The sequence below is a fragment of the Salmo trutta genome, chromosome 15 (genome assembly GCF_901001165.1).
Source record: "Salmo trutta chromosome 15, fSalTru1.1, whole genome shotgun sequence".
NCBI lineage: Eukaryota > Metazoa > Chordata > Actinopteri > Salmoniformes > Salmonidae > Salmo > Salmo trutta.
In genome coordinates, this window is record NC_042971.1 from 51,923,062 (window position 1) to 51,944,615 (window position 21,554).

The window sequence follows — 21,554 nt, forward strand, 5'->3', positions numbered from 1 at the left end:
GCAGGCCTAGAATACATAACAAAATGTTGAAAAAGCAATGAATCTGATGCAACCGATCAGAACATTTAGTTTAAAATGTTGATAAACTATTATTTCTTAAAATGATAGGCTACTGGGTTCAATGGCATATGGAAGTCTTCATAAAATAACTTCCTCCACAGACATGGTAGTATTTTACCTAGGCTACTTTGAAGCAAGGTAAAACATGCCTCATAATGTTGTAAAATGTTCACGTTTCAAACAATTAAGTAGCTCTGTTTTCAAGATGCATACTGCCTCCAGCTCATTGCAAAGTGGTGTGTGACATGCTGATGAAGCCTGCCTTCCATTGCCTATGCATTTGAATGGGAAGCACACGTCAATTACCAGTTGGGAAATACAAAGTGCTGTCTGACAGATTTTCCTCTAAGGCTCTAACTATATTGTGAGCGTGTGATAATTACGATACAAAACGGGATTACATAAGATGCAGAAGAAATATAAGCACTCCAATTTAATTCCACTAAATTATGCAAATTAACCCATAGACCGATAAGCATGACTGGTCAAATGTATTTACAGCAATAAATAGACAAAGCATTATTTCGCAATGGGATTTATTTTCTCCTTTTCCCGGACAATTTTATTTATCGGCTTTTCAATTTTTTTAATGGACAAAAATCGTCTATTACCAGCTAACAGAAACCCTGATATACACATTAGGTTGGAGATTGGCTGGTCCTCTGTAGCTCAGTTAGTAGAGCATAGCGCTTGCAACGCCAAGGTAGTGGGTTCGATGCCCGGGACTGCCCATACGTAAAATGTATGCGCGCATGACTAAGTCGCTTTGTGTAAAAGTATCTGCTAAGTGGCATATATTAGGCTGGAGCAGAGGGCAGCCACAGTGCAGCACCCAATGAGTAGTTAAGTTCCTTGCTCAAGGGAACATCAGCGAGAGAACATATTGGGGAAACAACTTGCAATCTATTGAGCAGCTGTAAAGCTAGCTAGCTACATGCTAATGCCAGGTGTATGCTAGTACCATCTATAACAAGGTGTTTGCTCTCTTGCTCTTTCCCTCTCAGAGGTGTGCTCCAGTCCCTGGTAGAGAAGCACTTCCCAGCTCCAGACAGAGGAAAGCTGTTCAGCCTGCTGGGCATTGACCTGCCGGCCATGAAAACCCCCTTCCCCAGCGAGGCTGCAGCAGAGCAGAAGGGAAAGAAGAGGAAAGGTACTGCAGGGCAGTTTGCCAGAAAAGGGCAGTCATTGGGTCTGTAATGAGACAGTGACGAGTTTGATCTCGGTATTCTTCAGTTGGTTACTTTAGCAACAAGAGATCTCTTCATGCATTTCCAATGTTCTTTTTGTGTGACTCATCGTAGGTGTTTTATGTAATGTTCTGGCTTACTGTTTCACACGAGACTCAACTCTTTAAAAAAGACCGTCTCCCAACACTAATGTAGAGTTTTGGCTATGTTTACCAATGTTAATGTTCCCTCTCTCTCCTTCCCTGCAGGTGCCAACATAAAGAAGGCAGAGAAGAGGAAGAGAAAGTCAGGTGGTCTGTCGGGGAACAGCTCTGACGACAGCAAATCAGAAGAGTCTCATAAGGACGATGCAGAGAGTGACGACAGCTTCAAGTCGGTCAGCTCGGGAGAAGATGACGAAGACGACTTCAATCCCTTCAAGGATGACTCCAGCGAGGATGAGGAGGATGGTGAGCGAGGGAGTTTGATGATTTAAGATTGATTATGAGCTAACCACCTACCTAAGTCATAATTTCTCCCATCTCCCAGACCCCTGGCTGTCTGGAAAGAGGAAAGGGGTGAAGAAATGCAAGGAGAAGAAGAAGAAGAAGAGCATTGACCCAGACTCTATCCACAGTGCCTTGTTAGCCTCTGGCCTGGGCTCCATCAGGCCTGCTTTCACCACCCCCACAGTCAAGACCTCCAGCACACCTGCCATAGGTAAGTTAGTAGCAACAACACACTTTCCATAAGTGAGCGTGGAGTTGGACTTCTGTGCAAATCTCCCATTGCCATCAATGTATGCTCTAAAGTCTGAGTTTGGATTGTATAACCAGCCAGAATGAGCAGATGACGATGAACATTCAACATTTTTTTTGTATTTATTTTTTACTCCCTTGTTCTTACCCCTCTTATCCCTCCATCAGCCAAGGTAGAGGTAGATGACAGCTGTATGACCAGTCAGGATGCTGTGGAAGATGCTCAGCAGATGAAGAGAGATCTGTTGGACCAGCTAGAGAAGCTGGCTCAGGATCTACCTCCCAACACTCTGGATGAACTCATAGATGAGCTGGGAGGACCTGACAACGTGGCTGAGGTAACGGGTTCAATTAAATATGGATACAAAGAACAGTGGCCCAGGAGCTGGACAAAATAAAATATCAGTTATTAAAAGAATCTTAAAGTCCACTCATTTAACTGCAAATGTGTACATTTTTTAGTCAAGAGGTCCATCTCTAGCTTATCTTATCATATTTTAGATTATTTGTTCTCACATTATCTCCTCTCTGTGTTCCAGATGACTGGGCGTAAAGGCCGGGTGGTCAGTAACGACGATGGCAGCATCTCCTACGAGTCTCGGTCTGAGCTGGATGTTCCTGTGGAGATCCTCAACCTCACAGAGAAACAGAGGTTCATGGACGGAGAGAAGGTACGGGAGGATGGGAAGAGAGAAATAGGAGGAGGAGAGAATAGAACAGTATTACCCCATGTTTCTGATTTAGGCGAGGGGTACAAGCACATTGACTTGAGAAATGTAGGTTGTGTGCAAGGCAGTGGGGGGCAGTCTGCTTGTTTGAGTCACAGATCTATAGAATCAGTTGAATAAAGTAGTCACAAACGATGGCACAAAACCATTCCTAACCTTTTTCTTCTCCCTCTCCAGAACATAGCCATCATCTCGGAAGCGGCCAGCTCGGGCATCTCCCTGCAGGCTGACCGGCGAGTGAAGAACCAGAGGAGGAGGGTCCACATGACCCTGGAGCTACCCTGGAGTGCAGACAGAGCCATACAGCAGTTTGGTCAGTAAAGTCTTTCTGGCTGTGGTTTCATTACCCCCATACAGTCTCAAGCACTGAGACTTAAAGATGCAGTCCGGGATCTTAAGCACTTTCGTATATATATTGGACGAATTGCAATCCATCACGTCATAAGAAATGGATGAGTTGGTACACAATTTTGACCAATTTTGGCTCGTGGGCGCTACTTTCAAAACCATTAGCTGAAATTATACAAAACCTTTGACGTTTCACCAAGTGAAAATGCTATAGAAATGAAATCTAACTTTATTTTCACTCTAGTCTTGTGGGATTTACTTGTCTCGATAATGTGGCTCATGGTAGTTAATTTAGCTGGCATGTCTCCTCTGGGTTTTTCATACTCTGATACAATGGGAACAGCAGGTGTGAGGTATTTAGACTAATTAAATGTGTGTTCTGCTTAACGGTGCCAATGTCTGTCTCGTTCTCTCTCAGGGAGGACCCATAGGTCTAACCAGGTGACTGCTCCTGAGTATGTGTTCCTCATCTCTGAGCTGGCTGGGGAACAGAGGTTTGCCTCCATTGTGGCCAAGAGACTGGAGAGCCTGGTAAAAACCTGTCCTGTCAGTGGTTCAATTAAGCTGAGCAGTGGAAAACGTGGATATTATCACCCATGTTTGAGCCACTGATGCTACATGTGATATGTGTGTTCCACAGGGTGCCCTCACCCATGGAGACAGAAGAGCAACAGAGACGAGAGATCTCAGCAGGTTCAACTTCGACAACAAAGTAAGCAGATATGTCAAGTCCTCCTCTTGTTCACCATCCAAAGGACACAGGGACAACTCAATTTTCCGACTCAATCTTTTTTATTTTTAGTTTGCCTTCAGTTGATTGGTCTGTCCAGTAAATTAGGTTGTAAACCTTTAAAGACAGAACAAAAAGTTACCATCTTAATTAAACATTTTAATGAACTTAAATTAGTTTAACCATTTAAATAACATTCTAAATAACTAAGATGAATTAACCATTTAAGCCTTTTACCATTGGCGTCTTTGGACTGAACCTGTGAGTGAACTTGGAGTTTTCCCTCTGAAGTTTGTTCTTCTGAATGACTGACCCCTCCATGCCTTCACAGGTGCTCCAAATCAGTGAAAATGATTGATCAGGTGACAAGCAGCCGGTTTGCTGCTGCTGGTGCACTCTAGGAAGTGTAGTTCTTTGACTCACTCCTGATATTCAGCTCAACACCTCCCACTTGAGCTCCTGGTTTGTTTCAAACCCAGAGAGGTCACAAGCCCTTCACACCTCTGTTTGTTCTTCAATGGGTAGTAGAATGACAAGGCGTCTGACATCTCTACGAAAAATTGTACCTGGGATTTTGGTTTGAAGCCTCTTCGTTCTTTCACCGTTTGCTCTTGTGGGTCCTTTTTTGCTGTTTGACTTTGTGATGTGAACAGGATAGCTGGGAAAAGTCTTCACAAGCACATCTCTAACGATGCCTTTGCTGTCAGCATTGACACCGACCACTCTAGCCAGCTTGTACTGTCCTCTTAGCGCGTTTTGGTCAGCCAACCAGACCACATCTCCAACAGCAACATTTCTCTTTTTGGTGTGCCATTTGTTCCTTATGAACAGATTAGGTCCAGCCAATTGGCTCCACTTCTTCCAGAAACGGCTTACCTCTGCTTGAATATGTTTAAGTCTTTTGTAAGGGTAGCCATCAAACTGGAAATCTCCAGGGTCTCCCTTTGGATTGGTACGTCCTAAAAGCAGAGAATTCGGGGTGATGTACTCTACACAGTCTTCTCTGCTTTGAGTTCTTGCATCAATGGGTCTCTCATTAGCAAGGTTGGCTGCCATGAAGAGAAAAGTTTGGAATTCTCCCCACGTAAAACCACCATCTCCACCAAGGTTGCTCAACGCCCGCTTCACTACTTTGACAGCTGCCTCTGCGGCACCATTCCTATGGGGAGAGTCTGCAGGGTGGATCTTCCATGACCATTCTGTACCATGCTTGGCAGCTGTGTCTTCAAGTTCAGACTTATTTTGTTGGTTAAAGAATTTTTGAAGGGAGGGTTTGGCTCCCACAAAGTTTGTGCCAGGGTCTGACCAGAGTTTCCTGGGGTGTCCTCTCAGTGAAGTGAACCTTTGATAGGCTAGCAGGAATCCTTCAGATGACATGTCACTCACCACTTCAGTGTGTATGGCTCGGGAAGCCATGCAGCAGAAGACTATTCCCCATACTTTGAGTCTAGTTCTCTTCTTGACCTCATCTTTCACTTCATAAGGGCCGAACAGGTCCATGGTGGTGAATTCAAAAGGTGCAGCTGGGCCTGTTCGTTCTAGAGGCAGGTCAGCCATGATTTGTTGACACTGTTTTGCCTTGTTTTTCCTGCAGACCACACAGCTGTCAACCATTTTCTTGGCAAGTCTACGGCCTTTTATTATCCAGGCTTTCTTCCTCATCCGGAGAAGGGTTCCTGCCACTCCCTCGTGATTTGCTTTGTGTGATTCTTGTGCCAGCAGTGTAGACACCCATGCGTCAAAGGGTAAAACTGGCACTGCTGTCTTATCTTCGCTGAATGTCTGAATTCTGCCTCCACAAACTAGCAGCCCAGACTTCACATCTTTGTACACTGTCAGTCTGCTTAGAGTTGTGTCTGAAAAATCTGTACCTTCTTGAGCTGCGAGAAAAAGGTCTGAGTGCATCTTCATGTTCTTTGACAGTCGGCACAGCTTGCTTGGGTGATCTTACCTCCCTCTTTGCCTGTTTAGGGGCCCGGCCCTTCCTCTTCAGCCACTGCTTGGCTGCTAGACAAACCCAGGCAACGACTCACCAGTTTGGATAGGCTACTGAATCTTCTTACTTCCACAAGATCTTTAACCCAACCAGTGGGCTTCCTTCTAAGAAGAGTTGGGTTCACCACAGGTATTCCCTCTTGAGTTTCACTCTTTGGACTTTCCTGAGTGCCTTGTAGGTCTTCTTTCTGCTGACTACTTCTCGCTTCAGCTCTTGTCAATGCACCTGAGAATGCCTTCCTCTGGAGCTTGTTTACACTCTCCCTGGCATGAGCTGCAACCTCTCCAGCTGATTTTATAGGCCACTTTAGGAACTCTGGTCCCTCTTGCCATGTGGAATTCTCCTTCAAATCTTCAGGAGCACCCCCTCTTGTTATGATGTCAGCTATGTTTAGATCCCCACGGATCCTACACCAGTCTTGCACTTGTCCAGCCTTCTGGATTTCACCCACTCTGTTTGCAAAGAAGGTTTTGTACCCATAACTGACTCTTTGAATGGCTCCCAAGACCGTTTGACTGTCAAGTAGATGGAACCATCTCTCGATCTTCATTCGAGCATGCTTTTCCACATACTTCCTGATCCTGGCTGCGAAGACAGCACCACAGATCTCAGCTTTTACAGCGTCTCCCTTCTGATCCAGGGGTGTCAGCTTGGCTTTTGATTCAACAAATCGAACTTTAGTGACTTGACTTGTCTCCCATCTTAAGTACATCACAGCTCCATAGGTTTTATCACTTCCATCAGAGAATGTGATGCCCCACGGTTTCCCTTCCCAACCAGCTGGGTTGAGGCTCCTGTGGAATTTCACCTCTCCAAGCTGCACATATTCTTCAAAAAGCTGGATGGCTTCTTCCCTGAGGCTTTCTGAGAGAGGTTGGTCCCAGGTTTCTTGGGTTAGTTTCCCACCCCCTCCCTCTTGGAATGCTTTTCGAACAAGAATTGCTCCCTTCTGTTTGGCAGGTGTAACTAAGCCAATTGGGTCATACAGTCCAGCCACTTGGCTTAAGAGGGCCCTCCTAGTCAGTGAGTTAGGTGTCTCAGTTCTCACCTCCCTTGAGAAGATTTTTCCCAACTCTCATCTTCTTTTTCCTTTTTGAAAAGTTAACTGAGGTTAACATGTAGAGCTTGTCTTCATCCATTCGGTAGCCGATACCCAAGGCTTTGTTGTCTTCGTCCCTCATTTGATTTGGAAGAATTAAGGTTTTACTTTGTGCCTTTGATAGACCCTCCACCTCCATTCCTTGCCTCCCACTTTGCCCTGACCGGACCCATGGTTTGAGGATGAACCCTCCAGCTTTCAAAATCTCTTCTACATTTGCTGTGATTTTGTCAAGTTTATCCAGGTCATTTTGGGAGGTTAAGAGGTCATCCACATAACTGTCCTCTTCAATGACTCTGCGCTCATCCTCCAAGTGAAGAAAGTTGGGCAGGCGTGCTGTTTCCCTCATAGCCAACTGAGCAATGCAACCAGCAGGTCTGTCCCCAATGTTGACTCTGGTTATTGCATATTCACTTATCTCTTCAACTGGGCTGTCCCTCCAGAGGAACCTGTGAAGGTGCCTCTCACGCTCCTTCAGCCATACAGAGTTGTACATCTTTTTGATGTCTCCTAGAGATGCATACGTCCCCTCTCTGAACCTTAGCAAGACAGCTCTTATAGGGTTGAGAACGTCTGGTCCCTTCAGAAGAAGATCATTCATACTCACGCCTTTGTATTTCTGGCTACTATTCCATACAATACGAACCGGTGTTGTTACCGAATGAGGGTTTGGTGCCACCAGGTGGCTCACGTACCACACTGGTCCATTCCACTCGTCCATGATTTTGTTGGTGAATTTTATGGCTGCGCCTCGCTCGACCATTTCATGGATTTGGGTAGCATATGCGACTTTCCAGTCTGGCTCTCTGCTTAGTTGTTTTTCCATCCTTAAGAAACAAGCCTGGACTGCACTTTTGTTATTCGGGAGAGGGGCTGGATCTACCGTCCAAGGATACTTTGCATCCCAATGTGGAGCCGGTGTGTGAGCATCCCCCTTCTCGTAGGTGAGGCCTCCTTTAATGATCTCCAGTTCCCTCTCCTCTGCCAGGGTCATTTCTTTTCCTCCCGGTGGACAGTTTCCACATCGGCATCCTCCACATCTTGGCTCACATGCAGCTCCGATGCTGTCCCAGTGCCACCACTCAAGGAACTCACGGTTACTGGCAGCTGTAAATTTGGTCAGAGTCACATCCTCCTGCTGTAGCTGGGCTGTGTCAGTTGTTGGACTTGTGATTTCTTGATATTTGACAGCTGCTGTCCTCATGGAGCGAGCAAAGTGTGTTTTGGACTCATATAGTGCAACCTCCACTTCTTCTAATAAGTCGGGATGTGCTCCACCCACTGTTTTCCCCAATGGACCCTCCCACAAGACGAGGTCTCCCATGATTTTTACCCTCTGGGGAGCGAGTCTTCCCTCTCGGTGGCTAATGAGAAGTTCGACCTCTTCTGGCCTTTCCAATTCTGTAAGTTTGACTTCTGGGAAGAATTTTTTTCAACTTCTCAGGTTCAATTACTTGATGCACTCTGGCGATTTCATCCAAGCCGTAGCAGACCATTTCATGAGCTCTCTCTGTCCCTTTAGGTGTCTTGACTCTGACTTTGAGGAGATACCTTAGTGTATTCACTTTCATGGTCATACCACCAACCCCATGAACAACTAAAGTTATCTTCTCATGTCTTAACCTCAGTCTTTCAGCAGCCTTATGGGTAATGTAGTTTGTGTCTGAAGCAAGGTCAATTAAAGTCCCAATCTTCTGCCCTGCGTTCGCCGTGACTTGCATCAACATCATAATGACAGGAAGTTCAGTGAGCCCATTTCTCTGCAGTAGCTCAGACTGGCCTGAAGCATCGAGTGTCACTGCGGTTTTGTTGGTGTTGGTGAAAGCCTTTCTGCATCGATCTGCCATTTCCTGGGAAAGTTCAGACAAGATCTTCTCTTGTTCCTCTGTTAGCTTGCTTTCACCTTTGCCGTCTCTTTCTCTCTTCCCCTCTTTTGACTTCTCCTTTTGGGCAGAGGAAAAAATGGTGGTCTGGGGCACCACCTTCCCTTTTACAGTCTTTGTTTCTGCATAGGAAAGTGTCTCTGCAGTATCCATCTTCATCATGGCATCCGAGACATTTTCTGCATGCTCCCAGCTTTCTTAATACAGTTTTCTTTTCCGGTAGCTTAAGTCTTTTGAACTTTCTACAGAAGAAGATCTTGTTTTTGTGCCCACTATCACCACATACACCACATACCTCATCAAGCTCTTCTTTCCTTGTGGTTTTTGTTGAGGCAATCTTTCTGTCATACTTCTTGTCCAAACGATCCGATTTTTCCACCTTCTCCTCAGTTCTGAGCTGTTCGAGTCTCTCCAGTATTCCTTCTTGACTTTTCAGGAACTTCAAGAGCATGACAAAGTGGTTGTCTGATGTGACATCGTTTCTGGGTTCAACCATGAACATAACCCAGTCTCTTTTAATGAAGTCAGGCAACTTGCTTTCAATGGATCTAATTACCAGTGGGTTATTTATGGCTCCAGAGTTTCCTAACTCTGTGAGATCTGCTAGAGCCTTCTCCACTGACAGTATGAGATCAATGGCCTTTCTTGGTTGGTTCCCTTTCACATGTGGCATCTTCTCCAGCTCTTCCAGGATTTCCACTATGATGGTTGACTTGTTGCCATACCTGTTCTCCAGGACTCTGAACATGTCATCGGCAGTGGTGTAGGTTGAAAGTCTGAGGTCTTTTGAGATTTTGTCATCCACACTCTCCAGGAGTTGAATCTTCTTAACTTCAGTTGATCCGGATGGCTCTCCCTGCCGTTGCAGGCTTTCCCAGTCTTTCCTCCATCTGTGATATTCTCTCCTGCTTCCATTGAAGATAGGTAGAGAGATTGGCTTGATTCTCACTATTGGTGTGGATGTTGCCGGTTGGGGTAGTAGTTTCACTCCTGTGCCTCGCTCATTGGTCGTCCGTGCAGTGGCAAATTCAGGTCTCCTTGACTCAAGCCTGTAGTAGAATGCTCTTACGTCCTTGACTCTTCCATCTAATTCGTCTTTTAATTCTACAGGGATCCATCGCTCCCATGATGACATTGCTGAGATGGCCTCTTTTATCCTCTTGTCCAAGAGAGCGAGGTGCACTTCATAGCCCTCTAAATTGGCACTTTCCACTGGTACATAAGCCGCTTTATCATTGGCTTTTTCTGCTTCCAGGATTGCCACAAGAAGTTCACTCCTTCCATACCTCGACCACAGGTTTGTTTGAACAATGTCTCTTATTTCCGCCAACTTTGTTTCACCTTCATTTACAGATCTATCAATGTCAGCCTCTTGCTGTTCATTAAGACCTGGTTCCTCATCCTCAGTCATGTCAGCCTCCAGTCCAATCCTGTAGTCATCGTTGGCATCGAGCATCTTTCTGAAACAATCTGAAAGCTTAGCGAATTCCTCCTTTAACTCCACTTGAAGCATGCTGCTTGCTCCTCTTGAAATGAAGTTGGCTTGTCTGGTGAAGCTGCTTTTTGCAGTGGTCCTCTCCTTTTTGAGCTGCTGGACCGACTTCCCCAGGACATCTTCCGCCATCTTGACTTCCTCTGCGTCAACAGCTTATTTCTGGATCTGAAGCCGTTTATCCTCAGGGCCAGGCCGCTCCGCGTGGTTTACAACTGTCAAGTCCTCCTCTTGTTCACCATCCAAAGGACACGGACAACTCAATTTTCCGACTCAATCTTTTTTATTTTTAGTTTGCCTTCAGTTGATTGGTCTGTCCAGTAAATTAGCCAGTAAATTAGCCAGTAAATTAGGTTGTAAACCTTTAAAGACAGAACAAAAAGTTACCATCTTAATTAAACATTTTAATGAACTTAAATTAGTTTAACCATTTAAATAACATTCTAAATAACTAAGATGAATTAACCATTTAAGCCTTTTACCATTGGCGTCTTTGGACTGAACCTGTGAGTGAACTTGGAGTTTTCCCTCTGAAGTTTGTTCTTCTGAATGACTGACCCCTCCATGCCTTCACAGGTGCTCCAAATCAGTGAAAATGATTGATCAGGTGACAAGCAGCCGGTTTGCTGCTGCTGGTGCACTCTGGGAAGTGTAGTTCTTTGACTCACTCCTGATATTCAGCTCAACACTACCGTTCAAAAGTTTGGGGTCACTTAGAAATGTCCTTATTTTTGAAAGAATAGCAAAAATTAATTGTCCATTAAAATAACATCAAATTGATCAGAAATACAGTGTAGACATTGTTAATGTTGTAAATGACGATTGTAGATGGACACTGCTGATTTTTATTTTATTGAATATCTACATGGGCGTACAGAGGCCCATTATCAGCAACCATCACTCCTGTGTTCCAATGACACGTTATGTTAGCTAATCCAAGTTTAGCATTTTAAAAGTCTAATTGATCATTAGAAAACCCTTTTGTAATTATGTTAGCACAGCTGAAAATTGTTGTTCTGATTTAAAGAAGCAATAAAACTGGCCTTCTTTAGACTAATTGAGTATCTGGAGCATCAGCATTTGTGGGTTTGATTACTGGGTCAAAATGGCCAGAAACAAAGAACTTTCTTCTGAAACTCGTCAGCCTGTTCTTGTTCTGAGAAATGAAGGCTATTCCATGTGAGAAATTACCATGAAACTGAAGCTCTCGTACAACGCTGTGTACTACTCCCTTCACAGAACAGCGCAAACTGGCTCTAAGCTGAATAGAAGGGAGTGGGAGGCCCCGGTGCACAACTGAGCAAGAGGACAAGTACATTAGTGTCTAGTTTGAGAAACAGACGCCTCACAAGTCCTCAACTGTCAGCTTCATTAAATAGTACCAACAAAACGCCAGTCTCAATGTCAACAGTGAAGAGGCAACTCCGGGATGCTGGCCTTCTAGGCAGAGTTCCTCTGTCCAGTGTCTGTGTTCTTTTGCCCATCTTAATTTTTTTTCATTTTACTGGCCAGTCTGAGAAATGGCTTTTTTTTTTCAACTCTGCCTCGAAGGCCAGCATCCTGGAGTCGCCTCTTTCTAAGTGACCCCAAACTTTTGAACGGTAGTGTACCACTAAATATAATTTGTGTGTGTGGTTCCCTGTAGTTGTGGTTGTAACCTCCTTTCTTCTCCAATCCACAGTATGGCAGAAATGCTCTGGAGATTGTGATGAAGTCCATCGTTAACCTGGACTTTCCGTTAGTGAATCCTCCATCGAACTTCGAAGGGGATTTCTACAAAGGTATGTCTCATGTGTGGACAGATTTTGGGACTCGGTTGTAGGATTTATGTCCCTATTTTGAGCCAGGGGAAATTCCGTTCTCCTGCTTGATACTGGGGATTCTTTCATAATGTCTAGAATTCACACGACTGGCTCAGTCCACAAGCTGAGTGAATCTATTTCTGGTGCATGGCTGTTGTCTTACTTCCATCTGTGGTCAGTGGTCTAAGGCACTGCATCTCAGTGCTAGAAGCGTCACTACAGACACCCTGGTTCGAATCCAGGCTGTATCACAACCGGCCGTGATAGGGAGTCCCATAGGGTGGTGCACAATTGGCCCAGCGTCGTCCGGGTTTGGCCGGGGTAGGCCATCCTTGTAACTAAGAATGTTATTAACTGACTTGCCTAGTTAAATAAAAAATGTGGTTCTATCTCTAATCTCTTCATCCTATTCCCTGGCAGAGATCCTTCATGGGTTGATCGGAGTGGGTCTGATCAATGTGGAGGACAGATCAGGGATCCTGTCTCTAGACAAAGGTGAGACTGGCTATGACTTTAACTTCTCTAGGGTATGTGGGACGGTTGCGTCCCACCTCGCCAACAGCCAGTGAAATAGCAGAGTGCCAAATTCAAAACAACAATCTCATAATTCAAAATTCTCACACATACAAGTATTATACACCATTTTAAAGATAATCTTCTCGTTAATCCAACCACACTGTCCGATTTCAAAAAGGCTTTACGGCGAAAGCATAGCATTAGATTATGTTAGGACAGCACCTAGACAAGAAAAACCAAACAGCCATTTTCCAAGCAAGGAGAGGCATCACAAAAAACAGAAATACAGCTAAAATGAATCACTAACCTTTATCAGATGGCACTCATAGGACTTCATGTTACACAATACATGTATGTTTTGCTCGATAAAGTTCATATTTATATCCATAAACCCCATTTTTACATTGGCGTGTAATGTTCAGAAATGTTTTCCCTCCAAAACCCCCGGTGAATGAGCACCTTAATTTACAGAAATACTCATCATAAACGTTGTTAAAAGATACAAGTGTTATGCACATAATTAGAGATAAACTTCTCCTTAATGCAACCGCAGTGTCAGATATCAAAAAAGCTTTACAGCGAAAGCAAACTTTGCAATAATCTGAGTACAGCGCTCAGACATCAAAGCAGATACCTGCCATTTTGGAGTCAACAGAAGTCACATAACATAATAAATATTCACTTAAAAATGATGTTCATCGGAATGCACTCCCAGGAATCTCAGTTCCCAAATGTTTGTTTTGTTCGATAAAGTTCATCTTTATGTCCAAATACCTCCATTTTGTTCGCGTGTTCAGTCGAGTAATCCAAATCCACTGTGCTCGCGCAGTGAGTTCAGACAAAGTCAAAAAAGTTATATTACAGTTCGTAGAAACATGTCAAACGATGTATAGAATCAATCTTTAAGATGTTTTTATCATAAATCTTCCATAATATTCCAACCGGACGATTCCTTTGTCTTCAAAAAAGAAAAGGAACACAGCTAACTCTCACGGAAGCGCGCGCCACTGAGCTCATGTCATTTTCTCAGTCATCTGATTCCAAGACCTCTTATTCTCGCCCCATTCACAGTAGAAGCATGAAACAACGTTTTAAAGACTGTTGACATCTAGTGGAAGCCTTAGGAAGTGCAAAATGACCCCATTGACACTGTATTAGATAGGCAATCACTTGAAAAACTACAAACCTCAGATTTCCACACTTCCTGGTTAGATTTTTTCTCAGGTTTTTGCCTGCCATATGAGTTCTGTTATACTCACAGACATCATTCAAACAGTTTTAGAAACTTCAGAGTGTTTTCTATCCAAATCTACTAATAATATGCTTATCTTCTGGGACTGAGTAGCAGGCAGTTTACTCTGGGCACCTTCTTCATCCGGATGTCAAAATACTGCCCCCTACCCAAGAGAGGTTAAGCCTTGTCAGATTACATTAAAAAGTATTAGACTGTACGGTTCTTTCCTCTCTTCTTCCCAGACTACAACAACATAGGGAAGTTCCTGAACCGTATCCTGGGGATGGCGGTGCAGGAGCAGAACGCTCTGTTCCAGTACTTTTCTGACACGCTGGCAGCCGTCATACTGAACGCCAAGAAGAATGGACGCTACGACATGGGCATTCTGGGTAAGACCGGAGAGAAATCGCCTTACATTTTTTCTGTTAAAGGAGACTAATGCCAACTACTGTGAATGAGGAACTATACTCTAAATGACACCTACAGTATTAAATGACTACCCAAGATTTCAGACTGGGTCTGGACAAAATGGCTGCTATGTGGATGTGATTAGTATTGTTTATCTCGGTCTCTTTCTAGACCTAGGTTCTGGGGATGAGAAGGTGAAGAAGATGGAAGCCAAAAAGTTCCTGACTCCAGGCTACTCCACCTCCGGACATGTGGAGCTCTACACGGTACAGCTGACTGTTGTTTTTCCTCACTAGACAGGAATAGAAACTGGTTTAACAAGGAACTCTTTATTTCTTACGTCTCCAACGGACCGGTAGCCATTTTCCATTTTGAAAATACTGTTTGTGTGTGGCAGGTGAGTGTGGAGAGAGGCATGTCCTGGGAGGATGCTACCCATGCCTGGGCCGAGCAGAGTGGACCCGATGATGGCTTCTATGTACAGGTACTAAAAGACCAACTAGATGTTTTCTTCTCTACAGAGTTTGGCAAGCTCTACATATTAGCACCAAATATGATAACGTTCTGATTTTCATCGTTTTGTTTGCCATAACATTTCCCTAGACTTAGTTTTGTTTTACAAACTCTAGATATATTTTGCTGATCCCCCAGATAAGGAACAACAAGAAGACTGCTATCTTGGTGAAGGAGGTGAACAGTAAGAAGAGGCTGTTCCTGGTCTACAGACCCAACACAGGCAAACAGCTGAAACTGGAGGCCTACGCTGACATCAAGAAGAAGTGTAAAAAGGTGCTGTCAGATGATGCCAAGCAGCACTGGATCGACCAGTACCAGTCTTCAGCTGAGATCTGCTCTCATGCCTACTGGTAGGTGCTGTTTCTCATATGACTGTAAAGTTGTAGTGGTGGTTTTGGCTGAGTTGTCAAGTTCACTAGCAGGTTTTACTCTTTACCCGTATAGTTTAATGAACTAGTCAGAAAAAAGGTTGAATCGTGTGTTTATTAACCCCCTCTCCTCCCTCCAGGCGTGGTAACTGTAAGAAGGTGTCGATGGGTCTGCAGTGTGAGGTGGGTCTGCGCTGCAGGACGTACTATGTGCTGTGTGGATCTGTGCTAAGTGTGTGGACCAAGGTGGAGGGAGTCCTGGCCTCCGTCAGCGGAACCAACATCAAGATGCAGATCGTTCGTCTCAGGACGGAGGACGGGCAAAGGATTGTGGGTAAGTTGATGCTGGAAGTCTTTGGGTAGAAGCAGTTTTTGAAAAAAAAATTTAGGTCACAACCTGTAATGTATTTTACCAGAGGAGTATTGTACATAAGTAGAAGCTGGTCCCGCTCCTCCCCAACAAGTGAACTATAAATGAACAGATGATGGACTACGAGGTAGCTAAAGAAGTGCATTATTTTCCTTTGTTCTAACGTGGTTATTTCCCATCTATCTCTCTTGTGTCCAGGCCTGATCATTCCAATTAACTGCGTCTCTCCTCTGACCAACATCCTGTCGTCGTCTGACCAGTCTCAGCAACTGGCCGTTCAGCAGCAGCAGAAGTGGCAGCAGCTGCACCCTCAGAGCCTCAGCCACATGCATAACATGGGTTCACCACCCAGTCTGACCTGATGGGCTTCGACACCCATTTTCTCCTCCACACCCTGGGTTCTCGACCCAACCTGATGGGATACGACAACATTTCCATCTGAATCTCTACCACGACGCTACCCACCACCTCTTCTCCTCCCTTTCCGTTCCTCCTAAGGTGCTGAGTTGTGGTTTTCCCTGAAGCTAAACCATGGTGGCAGAGTTAAGATTTCAGGGTTTATGTCCAAAGAGGAGACAGTCTCCCTGTTGACATCCAGAGGAGTTGGCTTGACAAATAATATTCCTCTGAGATTCAGAGCTGAAGATTTAGAAGAGTCTGCGGTGATGAAGGGGGGAGAGTAGATGACGCGTGGAGAAGTGGCATTATAAAAAATGCTGGAGACTGTTTTTCCTGTTACACCCCCCTCCCTCCAGCTCTATGTAAACGATGGCGTGTGCCTTCTCTACTGAAGGATGGGAGATGTCACCTAGGTTTTTGTTTTCTACAGGTGACAGGACAGTGCTCAGGGGTTCGTTAAGCTACACAGTGACTCTTTTTTTAAAAACAGACGTTTTACAAAAATGTCTACCTGAGATGCATGACCACACACCCACTGCTTGCTTTCTTCATTTTAGATTTTACTCTATCACGACTCAAGTCTCAGGCATGATGACGACAACGCTCACCATAACTACATTTAAAATGGCACCCTATTCCATAGGTAGTGCACTACTTTTGTTGTTCACCATCTAGAGAGTAGGGTGTCATTTCGGAAACAATCCTTGTTTCTTTCAGACAGACAAGTGTATCAAACATGGGTGTATCCTTTCTACCTACAGAATTGTTTACAGCTTGACTATCAAGAATTGTGATTGTGCATGGTTTAAAATAACTTTATTTTCCTGCATTTATTCCTCTGCATTCAAAAGATGTTCGGAACGGGTTGTTTGATATGTGGCATCAGATTCGATATCTTGTACTATCAAACTACAGCCGATACACTCCTGGAGTGTTATTATAAAACTGCACGTGAACCGACAGATCTTGTTTGTCAATACAAGCTGTCTAATAACGCTACATTAAAAGCTAGTATTCAAGATAGTTTGTTGCTGAATTCAAAACGGATCCCTTTTACCTCCATGTAGGTGTGTGTAAATCTGAAAGGATTGGATCTGTGTATCCAATGTGAAGATTGCACCTTGGAGGCAAAGGTGGTATCAATTAGCATATTCACTTGTATCTATCTGATCCTTCAGGTCACATGTCAAACTCTTTCCGCGGAGGGCCGAGTGTCTGCATGTTTTCTCTCCCTTGTACTTGATTGATTCATTAAGGTCACTAATTAGTAAGTACACTCCCTCGCCTGGTTGTCTGTCTTAATTAAAGGGAAAACAGCAGACACTACTAGGCCCTCCATGGAATGAGTTTGACACTACTGCCCTAGGCCCTCCATGGAATGAGTTTGACACTACTGCCCTAGGCCCTCCATGGAATGAGTGTGACACTACTGCCCTAGGCCCTCTATGGAATGAGTGTGACACTACTGCCCTAGGCCCTCTATGGAATGAGTTTGACACTACTGGCCTAGGCCCTCTATGGAATGAGTGTGACACTACTGCCCTAGGCCCTCTATGGAATGAGTGTGACACTACTGCCCTAGGCCCTCTATGGAATGAGTGTGACACTACTGCCCTAGGCCCTCTATGGAATGAGTTTGACACTACTGCCCTAGGCCCTCTATGGAATGAGTTTGACACTACTGCCCTAGGCCCTCTATGGAATGAGTTTGACACTACTGCCCTAGGCCCTCTATGGAATGAGTTTGACACTACTGCCCTAGGCCCTCTATGGAAAGAGTTTGACACTACTGCCCTAGGTACTTCATGGATATCTAAAACAGGGGTTTCAAACTCATTCCATGAAGGGCCTTGTAGTGTCTGCTGGTTTTTGGTTTTTCCTTTAAATTAAGACTTAGACAACCAGGTGAGGGGAGTTTCTTAATAATTAGTGACCTTAATTCATCAAGTACAAGCGAGGAGCAAAAACACTCGAACCTCCGTGGAATGAGTTTGTCGCGTGACTCGGGGTTCTTGGGATTGGGTACTTGTTCCCTCACTGATTCTGAACTGGAATCTAACCTCGAATCTCTACCAGTCAGCAACATTGCTGCTTGATCTCTGGTACTTTTTTATCTGTTTTGTCACTTGAGACAGGATGTACAGGGGTGGAAGACTTTCTAAAAATATATTTTTTAAATGAAGTGATGTAAAAAGCCTGAGTTTAGGATGCTACTTTGCTATACCAATGTGTATAGTGTCGTCTGGACATAAGAAAACAGTTTTTTGCTTAAATAGCCGTTAACACTTGAAGGATGGTGTAATTTCATCTTTGCACGAGTTGCACTACTGACATGTTGTACAACAAATCTGTATTAAATGATTTAACTGAGTGCAAGATTTCTACCTCTTAATGACCAATAAATACCAAGTATAAAGTTTGAGAACTATCAGTTTTTATATCATTCCTCAATACCATTTTCCTCAATCCTTTTATTTTTTTTATCTGTATACTTAATTGTCCAGGTTTTTTTATGTGCTGTACTCTCTAATTATCACCAATCATAAAAGGTCCCCTCTACATTGTGGTTTTTAGGCCATCACTTGGGGGTCAATCCCATCCCACAACTTCCATGGGGTAATGACGCTGAAAGCTATGATTGGGCAATAGAACGTGGCTGCTGCCTGTCCACCAATGGTCAAGAGAATGACCGGGTCCTGTACCACAAATTGGAGAGGGGTTACATGTATCAGCACGGGCCCAATCACAGCTTTGAGAGAAGACGGAGAATCTTCAGAAGAGGGGCCTCCAGTGCACGTGTGTTGTAGATAAGATTTTGTTTGATCTTTATGCTTAATATTTAGGTAAGAGGGAATTTCTAGGAGGGAAAAGTGTGGCCAATTCGAGGCAACAATGGATGCGTCTCCAAGTCCCCAGACAAAGACAGGTAATCTTAAATTGACTTAGTTTTATGTTTTTTTTGGCTGTGCTATGGTGGTCTACTAAGTGTTACGAACAAAAGCAATACTGTTGCACGAGTCGCCACCATCTGACCAACAGTGTAACTGGATGGGTCTATAGATTTACCCCACGCTCTAGTATCACATGTTAAAGGAGCTTGTATAGGCTAATTATATTATTTATTTTTACTTTATATTGTTTTGTTATATAATTAAGACGAATCAATATGAACTATTTTCATAGTCCATTAGGCTTGAAATTCTACTAAAATGTTAGTTCTATGTGGTCTAGAGATGTATTCTGTCCATGTGTTGTGTGCAGCCGGACAATTTAAAAATATTTTCAATAAAATAAATCGAACGTGAATTAGTTACAAAATATGTAATTTAAATAAACCTAAAAGTATTTTTGCTTTTCAAATGTACTGAAAGTTGTAAATCGCGTTGGAAGCGTTTTCGGTCAGATTATCCGGGATTGTCTATTGTGGTGATAGAATGCATTGTGGGTGTCAATATAAAGTGACGGCCATATTTGCCGGGTGCCGTTGCTGTAAACAAAAAGTGAGAGACAGACGCTTCACTGAATTTGATTTTCGGGTCATTTTATTTCTTTAATTTACAATGTCTCTGGGAATGTCTTACAAACCCAATGTCCACCAGCACATTCCAGGAACTTCTGGGAACCAGGGTAAGGGAACAATATCGGTTAAACTCAACCATTCATCCGTTAAATCGAGTGTTAAATTCGGTCTTTTGGAGAATAACGTTACCTGGAGAAAGACCGTGTCTGTAGTTTTTGTCCAGTTATATATAGGGTCAGATCCTGGGAGCTAGGCTAATTCATATCCGCCATTATTACTAATGTAAAAAAGCCACATCCTCATCTTCATTGGCTATAACGGCAGAGGTGGGAAATTCCATATGTTCCCGAAAAATAATCTCTGTCGTTCTGTGTCCCATGCCATCCTGGAGGGTGTCGTTACGTTGTGACAAAAATGTATCACTTTGGCTTCTTTAGTCAGCCCTGTTCCGCTTCCTCCATGATAGTCTCTTGCGGAGCTGTTGATTGATCTGCCAGGGATATTCCTCTATGAACCTTCGAGGACATCTAGTGTTTAACAAGGCTTATTGCATAAAAAAAACGTGCACTACAACTGTGGCCATTGTTGGCTATGTGAACATGCAATATGTAGAATTTGTACTATCTGGTGAATGGTGATATCATATTTGACCCTAGATTTGTTTGTATTTGTCTCCCAACAGTTGGAAACATCCAGTCTCCGTCAGCAGCCAACTTGGCCACGTTGCAGTCCTACAGGCCGCTGGTGAACGATGTTTACGCACCACCCTCCTTGGGCTTCACACAGGTACAGGCAGACACCCAAATTGCTTCTTCTAATTCTACAATGCAGGAAATAAACTGAAATGTTCAAACAAATGCGTAGTTACATCGTAGGTAACTCCTTTGGTAAAGTGACTTATTCCTCTCCTGTCCCTGTGTGGTCAGGGATCCAGCAGCAGCCAGGTACCCCAGAGTAAGTATTCAGAGCTGCTGGCCATCATCGAGGAGCTAGGGAAGGAGATCCGGCCCACATACGCCGGCAGCAAGAGTGCCATGGAGAGAATAAAACGAGGTAATGTGGAAACTTCTGTAGTAATACAATACCTCTATTGTGTGGTAACACAAACAGCATTATCTAGACTTCACAATAGTCCTCTACCTACTAACTCTAACTTGGTTAGAGAGTTGTCATTCAGTCGGTGAATGACTGTTGTTCATTTTGGTGTATCCTACTTTTCCCCAAAGGTATCATCCATGCCAGGGGACTGGTGCGGGAGTGCTTGGCAGAGACTGAGAGAAATGCCAGGTCCTAGCTACAGAAGCACTACCCTCTCCTGTAGAAGAACCAATACTCTCACTCACCATGTAAAAGACCACTGCATGGCACATCCTCTAAAAAGAGGAATGGAAAACAAAATAAGGGATGGTTAGAAAGGTCAAAAAATGTTTCTGGAAGGTTGAGATTTGAGGAAAGGAGGGAAAGGGGACACTAGAATAGAATTCAGAATTCAAAGGATTTGGTTTTTCTTCATGCCCCGTTTTGGGGTCACAGTTTCCTGACTTCATATTTAAAATTAATAGTAATTTTTGCATGCAAAAGTATGGGTCCACCATGGCCTTCAGTTAATTGTAGACATTGCATGGCTTGTTTCCGGATTAGACTAGGAGAGGAACACCTTTTTGGTAGATGTTGGTCTGAATTCCAGACCCTTAATGGTTGAACAAGTGAAGGACAGAAACGTGCCAAATACATTGGTTCATTCATGTTGAGGTTCTTTTTTGGGATCAAAAATGAAAATGCTGTTACTTGCATCTTTGTATGTATTTATTACTTGTGTAATAAAATGTATTTTCAATACACATTTTCAAAACAATTATATTTGTGAAAACAACCCGTGGTCTCCTATAACCTTGCTCCTTAGGAGGAAAATACAGATATATCACCCAACTTGAATAGATTAGAAGGTGGCTATTGAGAGTAAGTAGGCAGTCATTGCTAAATCAAAACTTGTCTTGGTTGAATAGAAGGAATGTACTGTAGGATGGACATATCTAGAAAATAGCAAGCAGTACAGCAGGACCACTGATTTAGGCTACAGTGATTAATTCCTTGGATATTGCATAACCCAGCAAGATTTAGGCAATAAGCACTGATTGAACTGACCAGTGGTGAACAGCAA

General features: G+C 43.7%; 2 protein-coding genes across 7 annotated transcripts in view; both read left to right on the forward strand.

The window, feature by feature from the left end:
- Nucleotides 1-18,293, forward strand: part of LOC115149302 (protein strawberry notch homolog 1) — a 36,047-nt gene extending 17,754 nt beyond the window's left edge. For all 5 annotated transcript variants that reach the window (XM_029692049.1, XM_029692046.1, XM_029692047.1 and 2 more), the window contains 16 exons: nucleotides 1,065-1,210; nucleotides 1,496-1,696; nucleotides 1,776-1,946; nucleotides 2,153-2,322; nucleotides 2,524-2,655; nucleotides 2,890-3,025; nucleotides 3,479-3,591; nucleotides 3,701-3,772; nucleotides 11,942-12,041; nucleotides 12,483-12,557; nucleotides 14,055-14,201; nucleotides 14,392-14,486; nucleotides 14,618-14,704; nucleotides 14,872-15,086; nucleotides 15,245-15,438; nucleotides 15,673-18,293. In XM_029692049.1, coding sequence (XP_029547909.1) covers nucleotides 1,065-1,210; nucleotides 1,496-1,696; nucleotides 1,776-1,946; nucleotides 2,153-2,322; nucleotides 2,524-2,655; nucleotides 2,890-3,025; nucleotides 3,479-3,591; nucleotides 3,701-3,772; nucleotides 11,942-12,041; nucleotides 12,483-12,557; nucleotides 14,055-14,201; nucleotides 14,392-14,486; nucleotides 14,618-14,704; nucleotides 14,872-15,086; nucleotides 15,245-15,438; nucleotides 15,673-15,836 — 2,218 coding nt within the window. In that variant the 3' untranslated portion in view covers nucleotides 15,837-18,293. The remainder of the gene's footprint in view (nucleotides 1-1,064; nucleotides 1,211-1,495; nucleotides 1,697-1,775; nucleotides 1,947-2,152; nucleotides 2,323-2,523; nucleotides 2,656-2,889; nucleotides 3,026-3,478; nucleotides 3,592-3,700; nucleotides 3,773-11,941; nucleotides 12,042-12,482; nucleotides 12,558-14,054; nucleotides 14,202-14,391; nucleotides 14,487-14,617; nucleotides 14,705-14,871; nucleotides 15,087-15,244; nucleotides 15,439-15,672) is intronic.
- A 312-nt stretch (nucleotides 18,294-18,605) lies between these two features.
- Nucleotides 18,606-21,237, forward strand: LOC115149303 (cyclin-dependent kinase 2-associated protein 1). 2 transcript variants are annotated; one of them, XM_029692052.1, is made up of 4 exons: nucleotides 18,606-18,799; nucleotides 20,076-20,179; nucleotides 20,320-20,446; nucleotides 20,620-21,237. In XM_029692052.1, exons 1-4 carry the CDS (start codon nucleotides 18,766-18,768, stop codon nucleotides 20,685-20,687), a joined length of 333 nt encoding a protein of 110 aa, XP_029547912.1. In that variant the 5' UTR covers nucleotides 18,606-18,765; the 3' UTR covers nucleotides 20,688-21,237. The 2 variants fall into 2 exon arrangements, with proteins under 2 accessions (XP_029547912.1, XP_029547911.1); XM_029692051.1 differs by lacking the exon at nucleotides 18,606-18,799 and adding an exon at nucleotides 19,326-19,500.
- The last annotated feature ends 317 nt before the right edge of the window (nucleotides 21,238-21,554 follow it).

Bases quoted from the DNA above. Each gene is read 5' to 3' on its own strand.
- LOC115149303 (XM_029692051.1), top strand. From the start codon at position 19,434: ATGTCTCTGGGAATGTCTTACAAACCCAATGTCCACCAGCACATTCCA. The intron at 20,180-20,319 runs GTACAGGCAGAC...CTGTGTGGTCAG, and splicing joins CCTCCTTGGGCTTCACACAG to GGATCCAGCAGCAGCCAGGT. The intron at 20,447-20,619 runs GTAATGTGGAAA...TTTTCCCCAAAG, and splicing joins CATGGAGAGAATAAAACGAG to GTATCATCCATGCCAGGGGA.